The sequence below is a fragment of the Drosophila nasuta genome, chromosome 2L, assembly GCF_023558535.2.
Source record: "Drosophila nasuta strain 15112-1781.00 chromosome 2L, ASM2355853v1, whole genome shotgun sequence".
Lineage (NCBI taxonomy): Eukaryota > Metazoa > Arthropoda > Insecta > Diptera > Drosophilidae > Drosophila > Drosophila nasuta.
Window position 1 is genome coordinate 16,467,548 of NC_083455.1, and position 25,006 is coordinate 16,492,553.

The following is a 25,006-nucleotide window of genomic DNA, read 5'->3' on the forward strand; positions in this document are numbered from 1 at the left end:
ATGCTGCCTTTTGCGATTTTCTATTGTATCTGAATATCAGCAGCATATCGCTGTGTATCTGTATCTGATAGCGAGCATGCATAAAAGGCCTTAAACATTCGCAAATAAAATACATTGAACACACAAATATTTATTTATATTTATGTTATGTCTGTATTTACACACATATGTAATGCTCTCGCGTATGTATTTATTATATTTTTCCTTGCTTCCGTCTGTGCATTATATTAATTTCATATTTGGATTTCTATAGAAATATTTACGCTCATAAATATGTTGAGCCAATATTGTTCATGTACAATTGTGGAATTTTATGCCCTTTAAGTTGAAGCAAACAAAAAGGTATGCCGCTTTCATAAATACTAATTTAAGAATTAAAATATATAATAAATGTAATTCTTGAGTATTCTGGACTTATTTGGTATAAGAAAGTTGGTAAACTGCTCAAAGCAATTAACAATTCTTTTTAAAATTAAATTTATGAATTTGTAGTACATAAACATTTCCTTGAACATTTTTTATTTTAAGTTTCTCACTTTTTTTATATTTTCCGAATAATATAAAGGTCAACTTGGCCTCTACTTATGTCTATTTTTGACATTCAACGTGTCTAAATAAAGTGCTCTACATAAATCAATAAATGCAGTTTAGCTACTTTAATTTCTGTGCAATTTTAGCCTTTGCAGTACTACAATTTTTAACTGAATTCGTAGGGTATATAAAAGTATACGTTTATATTTTTGCATATCTTGGAAATATTTAAGAAATAAAACGAGTCTCTCTTCTGTTCATGTTGTTGAAGTACTCCATGTCAAAAGCGTATTCTTAAAAATTTCTTAGAAAAGCATAAATACTCAAGTGTATATTATGTTTCTCTCAATTATTTTTATTAAATTTAAATCACAAATGATTTATTCCACGGAGTATTCAAGTTCTTGTGAATCTCAGCATTATTCAACAAGTCTACACACAAAGGCTCGCTTAATGTTAATGTTAAATCATAATGTTTTTTTATTATTGAGTTTGTAGTATATAAAAGTTCTTCGAGTACCTTTTTAATATTGCAGTTAAACTGCCGTTGCAAATACAATTTATCCAGAGGGTATTCACTCAAAAAGTAAAATTCTTACGAAATACTCCACAAGTGTGAATACTAAGAATTTGCCAAATTCAAATTCAGTTTTCTTGTTATTTTTTAAAGCAATTTCTTGCGTATTTAGTTGTGCGAGAAATGTGCTGCCTTCAATTTGTATTTATTACAACTCTGGGTGTTCATTTTAAAATACATTTCCCCCATTTCATCGACATTCGTATTTCATCGTAATCTCTTTTGCAGAAATGCACGACGCTGGCCTTTGATGATTGATCCGCAGGGACAAGCCAATAAATGGATAAAGAACTACGAGAAGAACAACAAATTGTGTGTGATTCGATTGAATCAAGCGGATTACACGCGTGTCCTCGAGAATGCCATACAATTCGGTTTGCCCGTGCTGCTCGAGAACATTGGCGAGGAATTGGATCCCATACTGGAGTCCATATTGCAAAAGACACTGTTCAAACAAGGCGGCACATTGTGCATTAAGCTGGGAGATTCAGTGATTGAGTACAATCACAGTTTCAAGTTGCGTATACTTAACATTTTTGTTAAATACATTATATTGAATATATCTTCACAGATTCTACATGACCACAAAGCTTCGAAATCCTCACTATTTACCCGAGGTGGCTGTCAAGGTGACGCTGTTGAATTTCATGATTACTACACAAGGATTGCAGGATCAATTGTTAGGCATAACAGTGGCCAGAGAACGTCCCGATTTGGAGGCCGAAAAGAATAATTTGATTGTGCAGGGCGCTGAGAATAAACGCATGTTAAAGGAGACTGAAGATCAGATATTGGAGGTGCTGTCATCGGCCGAGAATATACTCGAGGATGAGACGGCTGTGCAGATCTTGAGCTCAGCCAAAGCTCTGGCGAATGACATTAGCGAAAAGCAAATTATCACGGAAGCTACAGAGAAACAAATCGATCTGGCTCGTCTCAGTTATGTGCCCATTGCGGAGCATTCGACAATTCTATTCTTTACCATAGGTAAAAAGAGGTTTATATCACATATAATTTAGTAAATTAAATTTATGGTTTTTCACAGTGGAGCTGGCCAACATTGATCCCATGTATCAGTACAGTTTGGTGTGGTTTGTCAACCTTTACATGGGCTCAATTGACAACACGGAAAAGGTCGATGATATTACGGCACGTTTGGCCGACTTGAGGAATCATTTCACATACAGTTTGTACGTCAACATTTGCCGCAGTCTATTCGAGCGTGTAAGTACTTTAATTTAATGCCAATTATCATCAAACATCCGCATCAGAACCTCGAGTCTTTGGTCCACTCAACTTTACTCTCTACTTCACTCTACTCAACTTGACTCTATTCCACTCTCGACTCGACTCGTCTCGACTCCTTTGCCAGCAGTAATTGCAATATAATCCCATTGCGTTCCATTCGAAGCGTATTACTTGCTGCTTTATTTTCTTTGTGGCCACTGCTGCTGCTGCTGCTGCTGCTACGGCTGATGATGGCCAACGTGTTCTGCTTGACTGGCTTATAATAATTCCTAAGCCTGGCTGTAACCATTCAGCCTCCCCCTTCATTATTCCCTTGCACGCTGCTGTCACTTCAATTGACAGTCTGCTGTGTGAGCTCTTTTTCCCCAGGTGCGTCAATTTAAATTACTTTGTTTTGCTTAAAGTTAGACATTCTGCAGATATTAGTCGTAAAGTTTAGATCTAAGATTATTAGAGATAGATAATAAGTTTGACAAACATTTTGCAAATATTGATGGGAAAGCATAGATCTAAGATGATTGGAGATAGATAATAATTTTGTTCATTTAAGCAATCTTTAGTTCATCTAAAAATGATTTAAAATTTAAAGGAAATTTGTATAAAGAATTTATAGTTCAGTATTCACATATATTAAAAACGTAAAGTTCTTTCCCTATTAAATTTTACGGATCATTATTATTTAATTTTTACGTTAGGGCCTTCAGATTTTAAAATAGCTGAAATTAAGTCAGGGCTCAAGGACAACAAGGAGTTTTTCAACATTTTTGAAAATAAATATTAATAAATCCATATGCCTGTTAGATTATTATTAATCTAATATACTAAAACATAAATTTCATTCAAGTTAAGTTTCATTTATGAAACAGGTAATCTTGAAGCCAATTTCACAAATTAAATTAAATTTAAGTTGTCGATATTCTACTTTAAATGAACATATTATACAACCTTTTCCCTATTGATTAAAAAATATATTTGCCCCGTTTTTTTCTCCACTTTTCCATCAGTTTTGCACCCATAACAGGGTAAATGAATTCTTCTTGCAACACTGCCACCAATAAGTCGGTTATCCCTTATACACTCATCATTTTAAGCGTCCACTGTGCCACTTTCATACACAGTGGGAATAATATTATGACGTTCATATCTCGTACACTTCTCGTAGTGCATAAAAGTAAGGGAAAAAAATTATATAAAATAGAGACAACGAGATGAAACACAGATAGAGAGACATGAGGGATAGAGAGAGAGAGAGAGAGAGAGAGAGAGAGAGAGTGAGTGAGAGTTGTTGGCTGGCTTCATGATGTTTTCAGTCAATTATGCGATGTGCCCTTTGCCTTCCGCATAAGCTCGCCTTTGATCCTTGGCTTTTAATTTTCTTGTGAAAAATGCCCCAAGTGGAGCGGGAGAGATGAGGGTGGAGTAGGACTACGGGACCAAGTTGAAATGCTATCTGGAAGCAAATGGTGTTCGCTGTTTGGGGTTTTTCAGCATTTCATTTTTTTTTTGTGCTGTTGTTGTTGCTCTGCCTGTTTCGTTTGGGGAAATTGCTTTGATTTCAGTGGCGAGAGCCGAGTTGAGCGAGGCAACCTTTTTACCCATGTATAACCCATTTAATGCGTGAGTGAATCCGCTGTAGAGGGGGGTAGTGGGGGGAGTAGTCGAGAGTGACGGAGGAGAATGAGAAGGTAGGCCAACTAATGAAATTTCTGCTCCATGACAGGATAAGCTCTTGTTCTCGCTCATATTGAACATCAATCTGATGAAGCATGACAACCTGATTGACAACGCCGAATGGATGTTTCTACTGACTGGTGGCATTGGCCTCGAGAATCCCCACAAGAATCCCGCTCCCTGGCTGGGTGTACAAAACTGGGATGAGATTTGTCGGCTCTCCAATCTCGCCAGCTTTAAGGGATTGCGCGAAGATGTGGCCGCCAATTCAGCCAGCTGGAAACAGCTCTTCGATGCGAAAATACCCCAGGATAATGCGTCCATACCCAAGGACTGGGCCAGCCGACTGACTATCTTCCAGAAGCTGCTGTTGTTACGCTGCTTCCGGCCTGATAAATTGGTGCCAGCTGTGTTGAATTTTGTCACCAGCGAACTGGGTCAAAAGTTTGTGGATCCGCCACAGTTCGATTTGAGTGCCTCCTTTGGCGACTCGCATTGTTGTGTACCCTTGATATTTATTTTAACACCCGGTTCGGATCCAACTGCCACATTACTCAAGTTCGCCGAGGATCAAGGCTTTGGTACGAATCGTTTGTTTTCGCTGTCGCTGGGCCAAGGCCAGGGACCGATTGCCATCAAGATGATCGACGAGGGCGTCAAGCTGGGCAATTGGGTTGTGCTGCAGAATTGCCATTTGGCTGCCAGTTTTATGCCTTCGCTGGAGAAAGTCTGCGAGAATCTGTTGCCCGACTCAACGCATCCGGATTTCCGTTTGTGGCTAACCTCGTATCCGGCTGAACATTTCCCCGTTGTGGTGCTGCAGAATGGCATCAAAATGACTAATGAACCGCCCAAGGGATTGCGTTCGAATATCCTACGTTCGATGCTTAGTGATCCGATCAGTGATCTCGAGTGGTACGAGAGTTGCACTCAGCCACGCATCTTCAAGCAGTTGATCTATTCGCTATGCTTCTTCCATGCGGTGATACAAGAGCGTCGCTACTTTGGACCCATTGGCTGGAATATTCCCTACGAGTTCAATGAGACGGATCTGCGTATTTCGCTAATGCAGTTGCGAATGTTCCTCAATCAGTATGAGACCGTAAACTATGATGCTTTGCGCTATCTGACGGGCGAGTGCAATTATGGTGGCCGAGTTACTGATGATTGGGATCGACGTACTCTCAAGACCATCTTGGATCGTTTCTATTGTCCGGCTGTGATTGATCTGGAGAAACCGTATTATTTGGATGATTCGGGCTTGTATTATGTGCCTGTGTTTAAAGATGTTGATTTGTATTTGAATTTCACTCGGGAATTGCCGCAAATTTCGGCGCCATCTATTTTTGGTTTCCATGCGAATGCGGACATCATGAAGGATCAGCAGGAGACGGACATGTTATTGTCTCACACGCTGCTCACACAGGTAAGTAAAGGGTAGTTCTCTTATAATGAAGTTCCTACTTTAGTCTAGTCTGTAGTAATTTGTACTGCTTATAATACTGCATATTTTTCTTGCTTCGCTTATAATGCTGCTTTAAAAGGAACGCTGGGTAAGTCTTTCGAGTACCTTAGTTAGTCTAGTCTAGTTTATACCCTCTATTAACACTGTTCTTCGCCCTTTTTTGTACGCCAAATGAAAGGATCTCTATGAGAAACGCGTAAGTTGTCATCATTGCTTTGCTCTTCTCTTTGCGCTGTTTTCAAGTTTCTTGCTTTTTTCATGCTTGCGCTTTAGCAATTGGAGAAAACCCAAAGGGTTTATGTTGAAGTGTTGTCGCAACGTTTTCCCGAAAATCTATCCTTACCCACCTGTCCCACATGTCCACCCTTCCTTGCGCTCTACGATCTACCCCTGAAGGACACCAGTGGCAGCAAGGACGATAGCGAAGGTTCCAAGGCATTGACGCCTGAGGAGGTTGTCACCAATGTGGCCACCGATATATTGGATAAGTTGCCGAAATTGTTTGATCGCGAGGCGGCCTTGTTGCGTTATCCAACGCGCTACAACGAGAGCATGAACACGGTGCTGGTGCAGGAAATGGTGCGTTTCAATGTGCTGCTGAATACCATCAGAACGAGCCTTATTACGTTGCGAAAGGGTATCAAGGGTAAGTTACGAATTAAGAGTCGGAAAATATGGTATATGTAAAATAGGTAAGTTACATTTTTGGGTTTCAACTCCAAACTGTTAATTTCTATTTAAATTTTTCTTCGATTTTAAATGCGCATTAAGGTGAGAAACTTTTTAAAATGTATCTAAGATACCGAAATGTTCACAAGAATGCTTTGAGCAAATTAACACTATTAATAGTAGTCACTGTGATCTAGGTATTTAAATTGACAGACAGACGACTAGACGAATAAGTTTTCAATACTAACTAATTATTTATTATGCTAACTAGAAACTTTAATTCAATAATATTATATATGACTAATTTTTAAAACGCTAATAGATATCAGAAGAGTGTTCTCTAAAATCTAGCTATTTGTAAGGACGGACAGACGGAAAGACACTCTTTCGTGATAGGTCAAACCTTTTGTTAACCACCATAAATATATCTATCCAATATCTGCACAATAACTAAAGTAACTTTTAATTTATAATCATATTTAACATCATCATTTCACTATTTATAGTGGCTCCAAAATCAGCATTCTCAATTTTTCCTTTCTATTCGCGATGTTGGGAATTTTTGTCTTCGCTTTTCACAGACTTTACGCTTTTTCCTGACTGCGATACTTCATCGTTGGGAGCCGTTAGATCATAGTGGCTGGACACGCCACTAAATTTCTTTGTGTCCCTCGCATCGAAGAACGTATTTGATGTTTTATTCGAGGAAAGATTTCCCAAAGGATGTTCATCTTCTTCTTCGTCGATCAGCAGACTTGTGGCCCTTGGGATTTGCGCCTTTGGCAATTCCGCCTGCGATGCTTGCTTTGATGCAGCTAACGATCCAACTCTCGATGGAGGTCGCGATACAGCTGGTCGCTTTAATGTCCCCTTTAATGATGCCTCCGATGACGATTGTTGTCGCAAAACAGTGCTTGCATCGGTTGTACTAATAAGCAGCTCCTCCTCTTTGCCCTCGCCAACGTAATCATCTCGAGGCCACCAGCTGCTCTCGTCATCGGCCTCGTATTCCGTGTACGCATCACTGGGAACGGTGCCATCGATGAGCTCGTGAAACGCGTGTATCAATTGATCCTCCGGTTTTTTGGTCTTTGTGCCAAACTCCACGCCTATGTATGTCATCCTGGAACTGCTCGTATCGTCAGCAATGTCCGACTCCGGCCCCGGATGCTTGACGGTAGCAAAATGCTCCTCATTGGTCACATCCAACATGCTGATTATGCTGTGCACATCACCCTCAACTTCGGATATTTTTTCCCTCTCCTTGTAGACGTGCAAATGCACCAATGCATCGCTTTGATCATCCTCGATCTTCACTTTAGCATCACCCAAATAATGCTCATCGGTATCCAAAGCTTTTGTGATCTTATCGCCCTTCATCTTCTTAAGCAGCGACAAAACTTGCGTCTTCAAATGCATAATATTCTCGATTTCACCTTCAGCAACGGTTTCATCCAATCTCCGTTTCTGTAAATTCTCCTCCTCCAATTCACGTATATTATCACGTTTGCTAATCAATTGTCGTGAGAAGGCCTGATGCAATTCCACCGGTTCCATGGGTTCAATATCTCGATTCATTTCCTCCAGAATCCGATCGAAAATCCCATCAAACAGATCGTTGCAATTCTCGTGTGCTACGCGTTCCGTTTCCGTCTTCCAGCGTCTTCCTGGCACCGCCTGTCTAATGACCTTACGCAGAATGGCCTCCACTTCGATGTTGGCTATGCGTGGACGCGGTGTTTCGCCTTCACTCTCCGTTGAAAAGAAATACAAATCATTGTCAATCAAGCGATCGATGAGATCACTGCCAATCACGGTTGCAATGTCATAAGTTTCCAACTCTTCCCAGATGCGCCCAAAGAGCACATCGTCTATGATGTACTTGGCTATCAGAGTCTTCTCATACTTGATCACCAAAGTGTTGAGGTCGGGAAAGACCATGGCACGCAATAGTTCACGCAAAGGTTCGTAGGTCAGCGGTGTTTGCACCAGTTTAATGTTGTCCAGCCACCGCTGAATATCCGCATCGATTTGTTTGGCCAAAACAATCACAGACTCAGCCGCGTTGTTCTCGGCAATATGCGCCATATCTGTGGTCAGTATGGTGTTGATATAGTCTTCGGTCACCTCGTTGTTAACCACATTGCTCTGCTGAAAGATGTCCTCGTAAAGTATGCGTAAATTATTCTCCTTCTGCCGTAGTCCAGCCTCGGCAGCTTCGCGACGCCAACGCTCCTTTTGCGCTAATATAGAGAAAAAATGCAGCTTACGCTGCTCCTTGAGTCGCTCCATTTCCTCCGAAAGAAACTGCATAATCCAGCCAATGGTGCCGCCCTCGTAGATGTGCAACAGCTGCTCTAGATCCTCGGTACGACGTTCGCGCATCATTTGCTCCGCAATATCGGGACTGTGTTTGCGTCGCTCCTCATCCTCAAGGAAGTTGCGTATGGCCAGTATTTGCTCGGGTGAAAGTTCCTCGCTCACTTTCAATTCAGCGACGTCAGAGCGTCGTGCCCGATCCCTGAAAAAGTCCGTAGCATCCACATCCTCGTAGTTGTAGCTGATGCGCGCATCCACCTCGGAAGCTACCTTCGGGCGACGCTTCAGGCACTTTGGTGCTGTCTTCTGGCGCGTCGCCTGCGAACGCAGCGTCTTCAGAGATTCGTAGAGCTTTTGCAGATGCTTGTCGGAACAGAAGTTCTGCTCGTACTCCTTCACATACTCCTTGGGCTTGGACCATTCCTTGAGCTTGGTGAACGGACACTCCAGCTTGTCCATGTCGACACGCTTCTCCAGGCTATCGATACGCATGTCAAATGCCTTGCGTCCGTCGCCCACAAAATTGCGACGTGCCGGATCGACGCCATGACGTATGAGCGGACCGTAGAACTCCGAGCACGGCGATCCCAGCGCCTGCATCGGACTCTGTTTCTTCCAGCGACGCGAGGTGCCCGAGTGCTCGATCTGCAGGCGTCGCATCGCACGCTGATATTTTATCTCGTTCTTGTTGAGACCGTGCTGGCGACGCTTCTCAATGGTGGCACATGCTTCCTCTATGCGTGTCTTTGAAGCCGTGTGCATTTGCCTTTCTCGCTTGTCGAACATGCGTATCACAATCTCCAAGCGCATCATCTGACACTCTTGTATGTATTCCTCCCGCTCGATCCATTGCTCCCACTCGAAGGCCTCGAGTATGGGACGATATTTGCTATTGATCGCACTTTCGCGTGCCTCGTGCAACTGCTGCATAAAGTTCGTCTTCAGCGCTTGATTGAAGGCCCAACGTTTGCGTGCCCTTTCGAGTATTTCCACCTCGTAGAGTCCAGGGGGCTTGTCACCCGGCAGCAGCGTGGCCAAATTAAAGAGCTCCAGGTGTTCAGATTGCTCCTTGTCCACAATGTCTGGCAAGTATGCGAGAGTTTGTGCCGAAGATTCCCTAGAGCGATGACAAAGTAATTTAATTAAATTAAAGACTGACTATTTAAAAAAAAAAAAAATAAAAATAAACTATTCAAATTTATGTTTGAAAATAATAAGGTATAAGGTAAGGTATAAATAATAAAAGTTAACATTAAACAAGTGAAAAATTAAACAAAATATACGAAACTTCATATTGGAGTAAATTTAAACAAAAATATTTAAATTTAATAATTACAATTAATAAATAAAATAGAAACAACCTAAAGTTGAATAAATTAAAAAATAGTTAAAAATATGAATTTAATATTTAAATAAAAACATTAAATCTGAGATCAAATAATACAGTATACGAATTAATAAAAAAAAAAATATATATTATAATATTAAAAGTACTAACTAATAATAGAAAAGTAAGAATTCCAAATATCTCAATATAAAATTAAATTTCTAATGATTTTTAATAATAATTCAACACAATATATAAAAGTTAAAAGTTAACTCGAATTCATAAATAATTTAAAAACATATAACCGTACAATACAAAGCTAGAGTACTACTTTAGAAAATTTTGTTGATTTACCATATTTAAAAAAAAGAAACCAGTTAAACCAGTTAAGAAATTTGAGAATTACCTGTAAAGCGTTTGTGTGGCCTGATCCTTGAAGGGTCGCTTGTCCACAAACTTAGGAAAGTAATCGCACTTGGTCGTGTAGTCCTTGACGCTCTGCAGTGAATCACGCATCTTAACCTCGAATGTGATGACATTTGTGTCGCGTTCCGTTAGGAAATCAATGCCCGGTGCCTTGAATTGACACTCGCTGTCCGTCCGCGCCAACCAACCGACTTTACGCTCCGCCGGATTATTGGCACCTAAGCAGAAGGCAATCAAAGAAAGATCAAGCAATGATTTGAGGTATATAAACGAACCAACTAAACTCACCGCCTGCCGCACGTGGCTCCAGCGTGGGATTTGTTATCAGACATGAGGTTAAACCAGTCTGCATTTCCGTATCCTTAACTACGGTTTGTTGTCGCTGCTGTTGATGCTGCTGCTGCTGCTGCTGCTTCTGTTTGCTAAAGGTCACACGTTTGGCATGCTTTGGCGGCTCCACCAGCAACTGCACAGATTCCTTCGACTTGACCCGCTTCACCTCGAGGGGTGCAACGCGGGGCGAGGAGCCGCTGTGCCGCGATGTCGAGCTGCTGTTGCGCATACGACGCGCTTCGAAGAGCACATTCATTACGCCCGCCTCTTGAGCTGGCATACTCGTAATTCTCGTTCTTCTCTTTTTGTTAATTTGCAGCTAATTAAACGTAATTTATCAAGTATTTATTTATGCCGAAACGGTAACTTGAGTTCAATTATTGATGTACACTTTATGATTGTCCTTTGTACTAATTGAATTTTCAATTTGATTTGGCCTACTTGAGTTTTAATTTGTTTGTATGATTGTTTGATGATTATTTGTTTGATTATTTCTTCATTTTGCAGGTCTCGTCGTAATGTCCGCTGCTGTTGAGGCCGTGTACAAGTCGGTGCTGATTGCCAAAATTCCAGGGATGTGGGCCAGCAAGTCGTATCCGAGCCTCAAGCCACTAGGCAGCTATGTCACGGACTTTTTGCGTCGCCTCGAATTCCTGCAGGTGAGTCGACCAAGTTGAATCGAGTTGAGTTGAGTTCGTTTCTCTTGGCAACCAAAACTTTGCTTGTTTGCTCAATCGTTTGTGGGTTGAAGCGGCGCCCCTACTTGCACAAATGTTGACCCTCTTTTTGTTTCCTCTTCACCCACACACACACATACATACACAGCATTGGTATGACCATGGCGCTCCCTCGACCTTTTGGCTGTCGGGCTTCTTCTTTACCCAGGCATTCTTGACGGGCGCCCAACAGAATTATGCTCGCAAATATGTCATCTCCATCGATCTGTTGGCCTTTGACTATGAAGTGCTTTCGCTGGAGGAACATCAAATCAAAGGACTATCCGCACCCGACGATGGTGTCTTCGTCTATGGCATCTTCTTGGAGGGCGCCTGCTGGGATCGGAAGAATAAATATCTCGCCGAGTCACGACCACGTGAACTCTTCGATACGATGCCACTTATCTGGTTGCGTCCCTTGAAACGCACCGATCTCCCAGAGCGTCACAGTTACACGTGTCCCATGTACAAGACGGCGGAGCGACGTGGTGTTTTATCCACCACAGGACACAGCACGAATTTTGTTGTTGCCATGCTGTTGAGCTGCAATCCAAACACTCCAATCGCCCATTGGATTATACGTGGCACAGCGTTGCTTTGTCAGCTGAGTTTCTAAATTGCGTTGAACAGCACTCGAAGCGTAAAGACTGCAATATATATTTTCTGTAAGTATGTTATAGACAAAAAACATTCATTAGCTCAATTGTGTACAGAGTAGTATGTGTGTGTGTGTATAAATAAATTGTCAGCTGCAGTTGTGAGTAAGATTATTAAATCAATTGTCTTTTTATTTAAAAGGGTAACGAGTGAAATTTAGTAGTTGAAATTTAGAACTGCAATATTGTCAAAGCAAAAGTTAGAAGTATGTAGATTAAAAACATAATAAAATTGCATTGCAAAGATCCTCTTTTGCAAATATGTAAATTCAGAAGCGCATGTGCAGAAAAATAATAATAGAATACATTTTATAAATAATGTTAATTAGAATATAAAATTAATATTTTAATTTATGTATGTGAAAAAGTGTATTAATAACTATCGGAATAAGTTATTGATAACTAGATTGAAATGTTAAGTGACTTTAAAGCTAAGGTAAGTAAATAAAGTCCAGAAATAAATTGCACTGAAAAGAACCAAATTAAAATGAACTTCTTGAAAAAGAAAATAATGTATAATTTAAAGCAACCTTGGAAATGAATTACATATTTTATATTAAGAATGACTTCATTCTCATTTTGACAAATAAATTGAAATGGTCAACAAAACAACTTTATGACAAACTATATTGCTTAAAAGCTTACTCGTAATTTTACTAGATTTTTCATCGATTTTATGAAATTAGTATTTTATTTGTTATGTCTGTAAATTGAATCCCCTCAGCTTAGCTCCAAATTTTCACAAAAATTAAAACATACAAAAAATAAATGAAAGCATGAGCCATGTCGTGAGAGGCTGGGATTTAATTTTGCACAACCCAAAGAACAGACAAACAGAGTGTTTGCCTCAGTCTCCTTCATATCTTAACTAAGGGTTCATTTGATATTGTTGTGGTTGCTGGGCGGTGCTCATCAATTTCAATTGAAGTGCAGAACATTCTCCTCTTCTCTCCTCTCTCCTCGCAAACTTTGTGTTTGGCTGCAGATAAAATTTAATATCGCACACACAGAGAGAGAGAGAGAAGAGAGAGGCGCATTGAAGTTACAGCTTGGCAACTTGTTGTGCTTCAAGACTCGAAATAAATGACCCCAAATGGCTTGGATTTAACTCGCAGCAATTCCGGGGGATGTACGCAAAAGGCACGTTAATCATTTATTATCTGACATGACTGTGATTATTTAACTTTTAGCCTGTTTTACAGCCATATTTCATTTTAAGCTGAGTGTTTCCCTGCTGCTGTTTCCCTTTCTTTCTTTTTTTTTCTGTTTTCTTTTCATTCTTCTCTTTTTTTGCTTCTTGCTGGCTTTATTTACAATTGTTGCACAATTTCTGTTTTGTGTCCAATTTTGTCTAATAATTTATGAGCAAAGTTTTTGTGCTGAATCGCTGGCAACACAAAAATAAATAGGGAAAGTGTATTTTTGACGATTATGCGCAACACTTAACAAAAAATCAGGAAATTTTATCGCTGCCTCAAAGCGCTTTTCAACTCACTTTTGTCGAACTTTAATTAGTTCAATTATTGGGCAATTACGCAACAGAAGCCAGAAGCAGAATTGGATCAAATTGGGGGTATTTTTTTTGTACCTGGCTCCTTTTGATGCCGTGCTTATCGTGCCTATTAATTATAACACTCTATCACTTGAAAATGGCTTCACTCTGCTTGCCCATTAATTACCACCTTGAAGCGGCAAACGCTATTTATCAGCGCCTTGGCAACTGTTCTCCTCTCTTTCTCTCTTTCTCTCTCGCTTCCACTCCCCTTTCTGCACCCCAAAAATAAGACTCCATTCCGATTTGTTGCTTGGCATTCCAACACGCCTTTGGGGCTCAGTCAGCTGAGCGTGACCCCATCAATGATAATGTTGCTAATTAAGCTAGAAAACATTTTCACAAACTGTTTAAAGCGATTAGATAATGTTGAAATCTGCCACGCTAATCTTGCCATCTACACAACTCCCTTGGCGTTCGTCTTTCTCATTCCATTTCGAGCTGTCGAAATCCTTTCATTTCTTATCAGACGCCATCTTGATTTTACGTTCTCTACCTTTTCCACTTGTCTCGGGTAGTTTTCTACCCGACACTCTGAAAGGGTAAAATGCGCAAGTGGTGGGGGACGAGGTGTGCTCTGGGATAAGGTGAATCTCCTGAGGAAACTGCTATCAATTGTAATATGACAGTGCCTGTCATGCGTTATTTGCCCAGCGAATTTACTCAAGCTGTTCAGATTTTCATCTAAAGATGCAAGACTATTTCACAAATTGCTGTATCGATTTAAATATCAAATAATATGTTGAAAGTGATAAAGTTCTTTAATTTTCTTTGCTTCTTTTCAAAATTATATATATAATTATATATGTATATGTATATTGAACTCTTAAATAGAATGCAAAGTTTGTATTTTCTTTTTTAAATTTAATTAATCTATTTCAAATTTTGGAATTGAAATAGTTAGTTAAGGTATAAATATTATATATAACTGTAAACTCAATAAGTGCATTAAGCTTCATTTAATCAAATTCGGTTTAATTTTAAGATATTTTTAATTTTTAAGTAAAAATATCCATTTTTTAAGTCCCTGAAAAGTATGCTATAAAATGTTTAAGAAGTGCAATAATTTTAAAAGCAAGAAAATGTATTAAATCTGATAAAGTATATTACTTTAAGATAAATTATTCAACACTCTAATCCTATTGGAAATATTTCCAATTGAATACCCTTCAAAAGCAGCAAATTACGTGGTGCAATGCATTGTTAGAGTATTATGGTTACCCATTGCAAATTTCCCTTTTTCACTTTGCTTCCATTTCTTTGTTGCGGGTAGTTTTCTATTTTCATTCGTATCTTGGGTGTTTTTTTTTTTTACCAAATAATAATGCGTATTTATGAGCAAACAACGAAATTATATTTACTTGCTCTCGCTCTGCCAATATTTGCATGCAATTAATTTTCCAGCGCGGGCAACAACAAGAAGAAAGAGAAGAGCAGCAGCAGTAACAACAACAACAACGACGCGGCGAATCAAACGAAGCATAAACGAAGCGTGGCATCCGCATCCCAAAAACGTCTCAGTGCGTTCAACAATTTACCTCTCCTCAACTTCACCCACGCAACCGGCTGGCTGGCTGCCACTTCGACCAGAGGAGAGACGCTGGGATGCGGACCATCACAATTTATTCTAAAAAGTATTGCTAACGAACGAATCGAAGAGAAATTCACTGCGCTGTTGTTGTTGTTCTTGTGGTTGTATCTGCTGTTGTTGCTCTTGCTGATGATGGCGCCGATAACGATGCGGCAACTTTGGCAAGTTGCCCCCTCCTCCGCCCTCCCCCACTTCTTTCCTCCTTCTACTACTTGTGCCACATTTTCCGACAGTCTTCTGCAGTCCGTCGCTGCTGAGGCAACTCTCGAACGTTCGTTAATGCCGGGCAACATTTTCTTTAAAAACTTCGTTTGCTTTCGACTTTTTTAATTAAATTTTCAAGCGTAAGACAAATAAAATGTGCAAAGTTGCTATAATGCTGCCTAGGCCTGCCCTTTTCCTAGCCATTTCCCCCTTTCCCCCATTTTCCACCCGCTCCCCTTAGAGCAGTCTGCTTCCAAAAATATAAAGACATTTAACTGCTAAATTCAACTCGTTTCGTTTAATGGCCTGCCCAAAAGGCAGATCTCTGGAACGGATTGCTTGATTTTATGTTATCAAAAATATTTTCAGGCACTTAAATTAATTTATCGTTCCTTCTCTCTGACGTTACACAACAGCAGCAGCAGCCGCAAAAGCAGAGTTCTACACCAAAAAAAAGGGGGGCGTTAGGCGTTGTTATAACCCCAAATAAATTAATGTTCTAAACACAAAAAATTGTAAATCAATATTTATTCGTAATACGTGTTACGGGTATATTGATTTATGCAAGTCGTTTGCCATTTGAATTTGGGAAATTATGGCATGTTGTTAGGCTCGATTTGCTGATTATGTTTTTGGGATATTAAAGAAATATTGAATTGAGCAGTTCTAATGTAAAATTTTTCAGCTTTTCTTTTGCAGTATTTCATAATTATGCCATTAAAAAACAAGTAAAAGAGCTACATTTTGAATAAAAGCAAAATATTGCGGTATTATTTTAAATATATTCTACAATTATAGAGCACAAAATACTAAAATATACGAATGGCTATATTTGGTATAATAATATAGTACAACATTTACCATAGAGTACACAATATACCACACGTACATGGCTATCTGGGGTTTGGTTGTTCACGTTGATCAACAATATATATACTTTATAGGATCGAGATGTCTCCTTTTGCCTTTTACATACATTTCCTGTAAGAAATATAATTTTAATAATACCCTTCTACCCTATATATAGCGGGTATAAAAATATACTTTAGTTGCTGAGAGAAACTTTGTAGTTTCATACGAGTATTCGAATTCATCATTCATTTTAAACCCAGTTTAATCCTTTCTATTGCAATTTATTCTAGAGCTAAATTAGCTATAAGAGCATAAAACATTCGCTGCTCGAAAATTTGTATAATATATGCGACTTTTGTTTGTGGTACATTGGCTTTGTGTGTTTGGATTCTTTTGGCGCTTATGTTGATAAATTTATGACATGAAATGTTTTGGGCATTATTTTTTTTGGCTTTTTATCTGCGGCCATGTTTTTAGCTAAAGGTAGGCGTAACGGGCGGGGCGTGGCTCTGGCCAGGGCTTATCCTCTATGCCATCGGACGTTTTGGGCCTCGTGCCTCGTGATGTGACACAGACATAAAAAAAGAATATGTCTACAAAATATGTACTATACTCATAGGTATGCATGACAATTTGTGAATTTATGTGCAGAAATTTACATTTTTTATGTGTAATATATTGTTGTTGTTTATACGTGTGCACTCACTGTAGTAGTTGGGTGTTTGGATGATGGGCGAAGAGGCTAGGCTGGGGAATTGGCTTTGAGATTTGGCGAAATGCATACGTTTCTTTTTGGGCTGGGTCGCTTTTTGGGCGCCATTTATCAACTCTTGAGGGCGGATGAGGGGCAAAAAACATAAAATTGCACTTATGCAGCCCAACGAAGCAACCAATCTCTAACCAACCAAACAGCCAAACATCCAAGCAACTAACCATCCGACCAGTCAGCCAGACATCCAGCCATCCAGCCATCCAACCATAACCGAGAAAACCAGTCAAGTGCATGTGGGCCATACAAAAAGCGTATTCACATATTCAGGGCGCACATCTTCACTTGCTATCCCTGTTGTGTATGTGTGTGTGTGTTGGGAAGTGTGTGTTTTGCCCTGCGCCCGATAGCTTCAACCGCATAAATTGCTTTAGCACCAAAGGGATTTGTGTCAAAATCAGACCAAAAAGAATCCGAAGCGAAGACAAGACGCGTCCGGTTCAAGAAATGAAGTCTGTCCCGGCATTGATAAATCACAGATACTCCGGGTTGCCAGCAAATAAACACTATATCATTTCATGTTTCGCTGTGTAGCATGTCACTTTATTTTTATCCTGTTTTTGTTTCTTTTTTTCTATCAAAGTTCAAGTTTGCACCTTGCTTGGTTTTACTTCTTCACATTGCATTTTATTTTTGTTTCATTCCATTCCATTTTAATTTCTACTCCATTCCATTTAGATATTCCATTCCATTTTAGATACATTATTTTATGAGCATATTCAACATTTCTTATTCCATACTTGGAATATGAATATATATTCATTTAATTTTGTCCTATTAATTGTGGTATGCACAATATATTCATTCCTACTTATTTCAAGTTCTTTATTCGATTGTTCACCATCTATAGTTCATATTTAGCGGTCGTTAATTCTTCTTAAAATATTCTTTTAATTATTTAATATTAAATTAATATTTTTTATATAAATTATATTCAATTTTCATAAATTCAAGTTCCGTTTCCAATATTTATTATCGTTTTTTTTCAAAGTAGTTTCAGTTTTCTATAATATCGAAATACTATCTATCTATTTTAGTTTATATTATTTTATTTATTTATTAATTATGTATTTTTTTTTTAGTTTATGTATATGTTTTAGGTATATTTATGTTTATTTTAATTAATATTTAAAATAAAAGATATTCTAGTTCATTTATTACCTTTTTTATTTTTCATGTTCTATATAGAATTTCCATATTCAATATTTTATACTGCATCTCTGATCTACATATTATTTTACTATTCCATATGAAACATTTCTATATTTTATTTATACTCAATAATATATTCATGCGTCTTCTAACCTACTCTCTAGTCCATCATACCCTTTAGAGCTTGTCAAAATTCTAGGTTAGAATGGCAAAAGTTTTGCCTTAATTTTGAGCATTTGCTCTTACAGTTACAGCCAAAAGTTTTTCTACTTCAATAAGCTGCCGGCAAAGCAACTCACGCATATGAAGTGCAGATACAAATGTGTGTGTGTGAGTGTGTGTTTGTGTGTGTGCGTGTGTGCAGTCATATTACTCGTGTGTGCTGTAGCAAATCAGCTTACAACTTAAATTGAGGCACTTTCGTTTAGCTTCACTTTGCATGTTCGTGCTTTTTTGCGCAATTCCTTAAGAGCCAGCGGCAGCAGGATATTCTAAACACAATGACTAGACGCAAGCGGGGAGAGAGAGAGCAAGAGGTGGACAAAGAGGCGCAACAGTGAGAGATAGAGAGAGAGAGAGAAGGTAAAGAAAACCGCCGCTGGCACAATTTAGTTCCTGCGGGATATGTTGAAGTTGTTGTTTTTGTTGTTGTTGCAGACAACTTTTCACTTGCTCTATTTACCATCCTATGTATGTATTTTCCACATGTGTGTGTGTGTGTGTGAATGTGCGTGTATTCCAGTGTGTGTGTGCGTGAGCATTAGAAATAAATCAAGGGATTTTTGGGATTTCGGTTTTTGCTTAGCTTAGTTTTCTCTTTTCTCTTTTATTTTTTTCTTCTTTTTTCTTCTTCTTTGGCGACGGCGCTTCTTGTCTACACATGTGCAGGTCCTTTGCCTTGGATGGAGGCTTTTGCGGTTATGTTTGAGGAGAGGCGATGCAAGGGGGGTCAGGCGTTTGTGTTTGCAGAAGATGAGGCATTAGTTTGGAAAATTGTTTCGTCCACCGCAGGCCAAGCCGAACAACAACTTGTTGTTTTCTCAGGGCGAAAATGCTGTCAGAGAACTCAAATAGAAGTTGAAAACTTTACGACATGCAATTATGAACAATTTTCTTTTCTCTTTTTCTCATTTTGTGCCATTTTCGCCAATGTCCCCAAATCTTTATGTGTGTGACTCAGCAAATCCAAGTGAATCAAGCTTATTTGTATTGAAATTAAGGATTTTAGCTAAATTGAATTTGTTAACATACACAAATTGATTTAGCCCCGAAACAGAGTGGCACATCGCACTGCGCACTTCCAACTAATTAAAGCCAAAAACTTTTGGTCGAATGTTAATCAGCCGTAAACCACAAAACAGCAAAACCAAGCTGTGCATTATTGATAATATGTTGTAGTTGTAGTTGCCAGAGTTGCCAGCGTAGCTATAATTACTGTGTGGTAACACAAGCAAGTCGCGCAAATCGAGAATGCCTTTGATGTTGCCTCAAACATTCAGAGGTCTCTCAGAGCTTTCTGTCGTTTGCCAAATGTGGTTAATTAAATGTAATGACATATTAGCATAATAATTTGAAACATTTGTGGTATTCCCTGCCTGGCATCTACTTCTCTCTCTATCTCTATATTTCTCTCCCTCTCTGTATCCCGAAAATGTTGAGCATTTCTCTTTGGTAAAAGCGGCTGCCTCGTTAAATGCAATCCATCAGTTGCAAATTAACAAGAAAATTGCTTTTTCATGCAATTTATAATCAACTGTCGCATTTATTTAGTGACAAAACAAACCAAAAACACAAGTCAAAATGAAGCAAATGAAGTGAAGCGAGGCGAAAAAATACCCTGTAAAATAATTTAACAAGTATTCACAAATTTATTCTTTCTAAATATAAGTAAATTATTATATGATAAAAAGAAATATTATTAAAATTTATAAGCAGCTTTGGTGTCGATATATTCTGTACTCTATGATATATTTTTAATGTATATCTATTAAAAAATACCAAATCAATATACTGAAAAAGTACTCAAATATACAAAAGGCTATATTTGGTGCCGGTATATTTTTAGTGATTTTCAGTATATTAATTTCCTTTTATTGAAAATAGATAGCGTGTATCTTTTACGACTTTTTTTTACATGCATTATATTCTTTTCTTAACTTACTTCTTTTTTATTTTTATGCAACTTCCCTATAATCTGGAACATATGTTATTATAAATAACATACCCAAATTTGTTCTGCTTACAGCACATTTCAAAACAATATCAAAATGATTTTTCAGGACGCTGTGAAGCATGAAATTAAGTGCACAAAAATGCAAATTCCAATTTCCAAAATTTCAGCCAACTTTACGAATCATATTGACAAATAATTTGAGAATGATTTTGTTTGATTGGAATGCTGGCCGCATGCAAATCAATTAGAAGATAATTAAATCTGCACATAGAAAAACGTTTTTGCCGCAAATGCTTAGAACACACACACGTGTATGTGGCACACGCTGCGTATGAGTATTATTTATGGTTGAATAAATTGAAAGCATTGCATTTGAGCCGTATTATTGTTATTTTGTCAAGCGGAAAGCATTCACACGTTTTCATTATTTTGTATTTATTTCTTTTTTGTAAGCATGGATGATCTGCTGAGTCAAGAGGAATTAAAATGTAGCGATAATAATTCTGTACTCGGCTGTTTTTAAGGCACTTTTAAGCTCGCTTGTGACATGATGATGTACAGCAATAGCTGACTTCAAGCTGAATGCTTAGCTGAAGGCGCGTGTAATTAATTAATGTTGTTATCCATCATCAAATTGCGTATTTCCTTAATGTATTTACAACTAATCTGTTTGGTAAATCTAAGCTGCGACTTTGATACACACACTCTTTGTATTCCCTAGATTCATGTAATATGCGTTAACAGCACTTTCGGCTAATGTCATTTCATTTATTTCCTCCAAATTCGCTTTTGCTGGCTGCATATTCAAATTGTGTGCAATTGTTTGGCTGTCATTCGTAGCAGTCGGATTCGGATGTATCTAAAAATCAAATCAAATGCCAGTTGGGTCAAACGAACACGCCAGCCCTTGACATTTAATTAAATAAGAGCGCCAGCATAAAAAGGAGACGCAACAAACATGACCAATAACATTCTTCTTTCTACCTATGGTTATATGCGCTGACGTTGTTGTTATTCGAGTTGTTGTTGTTGTTGCTGTTGCTGTTTCTGCTTGATTTTCGTTAACTTTTTTCATTTATTTGCGATGCTGGTCACAGCTGGGTGAACGCGCGCACTTCCTTTTTACTTTCTCTACTTTTTTTATACCCGCTACCCAAAAGGTGGAAGGGTATTATAACTTAGCGACTCAATGAAATGAAAGTAACATGCAGAAGAAGGCATCTCCTATCCCATAAAGTATATATATTTTTGATCAGAACAGCAGCTGAGATGATATTGCAATGTCCGTCCGACCATCCGTCTAAGAGACTATAGGAGATGAAACGATAATTTGTTATGGACAGCACTTGTTATGATTACACGCAGATCAAATTTGCTTTAAATTTTTGCCACGCCCATTTCCAACCCCGCAAATCGACAAAAATCGGATAACAAGCTTAGGCTAGAATCCAATAATAACTGTAGTCTATATGATTCCTGAGAATTTTGTTGTGATCGGATAAGAATCGTAAAAGTTATTTACGAAATTCTTTTGTATGTCAAACTTTATCTTCTTTGTCTGACAGTCGGTATATTTTGCACTCTACGGTATATTTAAAATGTAGCACTTCATCAATATACCAAATATAGCCTTTGGTATAGTTGTAGTTATTATTCTTGTATATTTTAAAATAATTTTAAATAATTCCGCACTGTCTTGCTCATATTCAAAATGTGTAGCGGGTATCTCACAGTCGAGCACACTCCACTGTAACTTTCTTACTTGTTTTTGTTGTGTTTCTGCTGCTGCTGTTGCTGCTGTTTTCTTTTTATTTTTTTGTTCGCCTCTTTGCCATTTGCCTTCTCGCACTTTGCGACAGCTCATAAAATGTGAGCGACACGCATTAAGCAGTATGTGTGTGTGTGTGTGTGTGCGTGGGTGAATGCTGTGTTGTGTGAGGTGTGTGTGTGTGCTGGCTTTGACACTGAAGAATGGCCTAAGGGTGTCCCAGCTTCTCTTCATTTGGGGTGCGACGAAGCAATATTATGATGAGCTGGGCAAAAGCAATATGAAAATGAGGCAACTGCAAGGATACGCCACACTTGGCCGCCAGGCAAAGGTCCTTTACTCCTCTGCATACTTAGCGCAAATAAAAATTTTTTTTTTATATATACACATATTTCTACTAATAAGCAGCAAGCTGAGGCAGCTGCCGCAAAGAGTCCGCTTTAAGGCATGCAACAAAAAAATGTATGCAAACTAATAACTTGGGCATTTACTCACTTAATTGTCTACTTTTCCATTTTATCTATCTCAAAATCTGCTTATTCATTCCGCACATATCGCCAGAAAATAAATAAATATATAGCGACAGGTGGCTTCCAAAAATTACGTCAAATACTCGTGACACTTATCTGACTTGTGCAAACTCAATTTCAATTTCAATTCGAATTTGAATATTTTAGGGAATTTTTTCCAATTCCAAACGCAAAGCTGACTTTTGATATGTGCTGCACAAAAAAAAGAAAGAACAATACATGTATTCAAAACAATTCCAATGAAATTGAAAATGTGAAATTTATAAACGGGATGAGCTGACACTCGCTCATTGAAAATATGCAAAATACTTTTGGCTTAACGTAGAGAAGAATGCAATAAAATTGACAGATCGATAAGCTGCTCTGATATCTGATGAAAATCAGATAAAAAGTTCATTAAAGTGCAGTCAATGGCACTAAAAAATAATTCAAAGGTAAATAAAGATGTAAATTAGATTTCTTAAATTATGAATGGCTTTGTTATATCATAAAAATAAAGCAGATTTTTACGTGCAATAAATAAAATTAGTCAACAAAAAAGTATTTAATAGAAACTAAAAATAAAGATTAAAAAATAACAAGCTATCATTAAAATGTATTTTCAATTAAATATTTAAAAATTCATCATATATTATGAAATATTCTTTTTGCTGCTCACAACTGTATTTATTCAATAATATAGCATTTTTCTTAATAATAATGGCTTTGTTTTAACCATAAAACTAGTCAATAAAAAAATACTTAAAATAATGATTACAAAATAACAATTTATAATTAAGGCTTTTTCAAATAAATATATAAAAATCCATCGCATATTATGAAAAGTTCACTTATTGTTTCTTACTACTGTACTAAATGGCTTTGTTTTATCATAAAAATAAAGCAGCTCTTAACATGAAAAAAATTGTTTAAGAAAAACTAAATCTAAAGATTCAAAAATAACAATCTATCATTAATGTATTTTCAATTAAATATTTAAAAATCCGTCTTTTTGTTACTATTGTACTTATTTCATAATTTAAAATTGTTCTTGATTTCCTCAGAATTCCTGCAATTGTCTCATTCATTAGCGTACCATATTATAATACCCTTTTATAAAGAGTAGAGCGGTCGAAAAAAAAAGAACAAATGATTATAAATACGCCGATTTATGAAATATTCGTATTTGCTTTTGCCTTTTTGCACTTTATTTCATATTAATTAAGCTGCAATTTTAAAACGAGCTTTGGGCAATTATATTTCCACATTTTTGTTGTTGTTGTTTTTGTATTTTCTTGCTTGATTGTATTTTTTCGTGCCATTTTGTGCGCAATTAAATTGCGTAAGCGTTTATTGCTCCCGGGTGGAAATGGTTTTATGTATATAATATTATAATTTCACTGTTCTCATTTTGCATTTTTTGTAGTTGTTGTTGTTGTGTCATTCACCATTCAGCATTTCCATTTTTAATTGGTTTCAATTTTATTTTTTTATTTTTGATCGCCAGTTGCTAGGCAGCGAATGTTAATGCACTGCGGTTGAAGTTTTTTCAGACGCACTGTAAATTGCGCAGCAAAACTTTTAGCGAATTTTGTTGCAAAAGTGCTTAAAATGAGGTGTTGCTTCATTAAATATGCAAATTATTGCTATTTGCTGCAATTAAATATTTATATGAATCACAGTCGCATTGTTATACCCTCTTAAAATACTTTAAAGAGTTTCAAATATTAATTATATTTCTTATATATTGGTGACGTATTTGAAGGTTGAACAAGTTTTATTTGTTTTAGAATAAATGTCGCAGCAGCAAATTGCATTTTTTTCTTTATTTACTTTTATTTTATTGCCGGAAGCTAGCAAACACAATTTGTGTTTTATTTCAAATATTGTCTTCTAAATGTTGTATTTACATTTTAGAATATAGAATTTAATAAAATGCGAATTAAACTATGAAACTCATGTTGATTGTGGTTGAATGGTGAGTAAGGTAAGAAAACCGCGTATAGTTACATATATATGTTATTTTGTCAATAACTTTGATGTAAATAATAAATTTACTTTATGTTGGTGTTGACATCTAAAGAATATACTAACAAGTTAGAAAGTAACACTCGAGTTTGCTGAATGCGGTATTAATTTGAAAAATATACCGAATGAATATACCGCAAAATAGTACAAATACACCAAATTTTTTATTTATATAGTAATATAATCAAAATGCTCAAAATATACCAGATTGTCACCTAGAGCAACTGAGATCCAGTACATAACTTCAAAATTACGTTTGTTATTTGATTTTCTATAAATTTTCGGGCGGAAATGGGCGTGGCAAAATTAAAAAATAAACTTGAACACATTAAAAGTGCTTTCGATAAACAAATGTATTACTATCTCTTATAATCTATCAGATCTAGGTGATCATAAGGAAAGACGGACATGTCAACATTGCCTCAACTGTTGACCTTGATCAAGAATATATATACTTTATGGGTTCGGAG

At 37.5% G+C, this 25,006-nt stretch overlaps 2 protein-coding genes across 2 annotated transcripts in view; one reads left to right on the forward strand and one right to left on the reverse strand.

Annotated features, from left to right (window-relative positions):
• Window positions 1–12,043, forward strand: part of LOC132783661 (dynein axonemal heavy chain 7) — a 28,766-nt gene extending 16,723 nt beyond the window's left edge. Inside the window, 7 exon segments of the mRNA XM_060788983.1 lie at window positions 1,337–1,624; window positions 1,680–2,095; window positions 2,154–2,332; window positions 4,077–5,453; window positions 5,889–6,138; window positions 11,074–11,225; window positions 11,392–12,043. Coding sequence (XP_060644966.1) covers window positions 1,337–1,624; window positions 1,680–2,095; window positions 2,154–2,332; window positions 4,077–5,453; window positions 5,889–6,138; window positions 11,074–11,225; window positions 11,392–11,898 — 3,169 coding nt within the window. The 3' untranslated portion in view covers window positions 11,899–12,043.
• On the reverse strand, window positions 6,496–10,986 carry LOC132783662 (cilia- and flagella-associated protein 91-like). The gene is made up of 3 exons (XM_060788984.1): window positions 10,522–10,986; window positions 10,214–10,451; window positions 6,496–9,597 (listed from the first exon to the last, which is right to left on the reverse strand). Exons 1-3 carry the CDS (start codon window positions 10,844–10,846, stop codon window positions 6,702–6,704), a joined length of 3,459 nt encoding a protein of 1,152 aa, XP_060644967.1. The 5' UTR covers window positions 10,847–10,986; the 3' UTR covers window positions 6,496–6,701.
• Window positions 12,044–25,006: the final 12,963 nt, after the last annotated feature.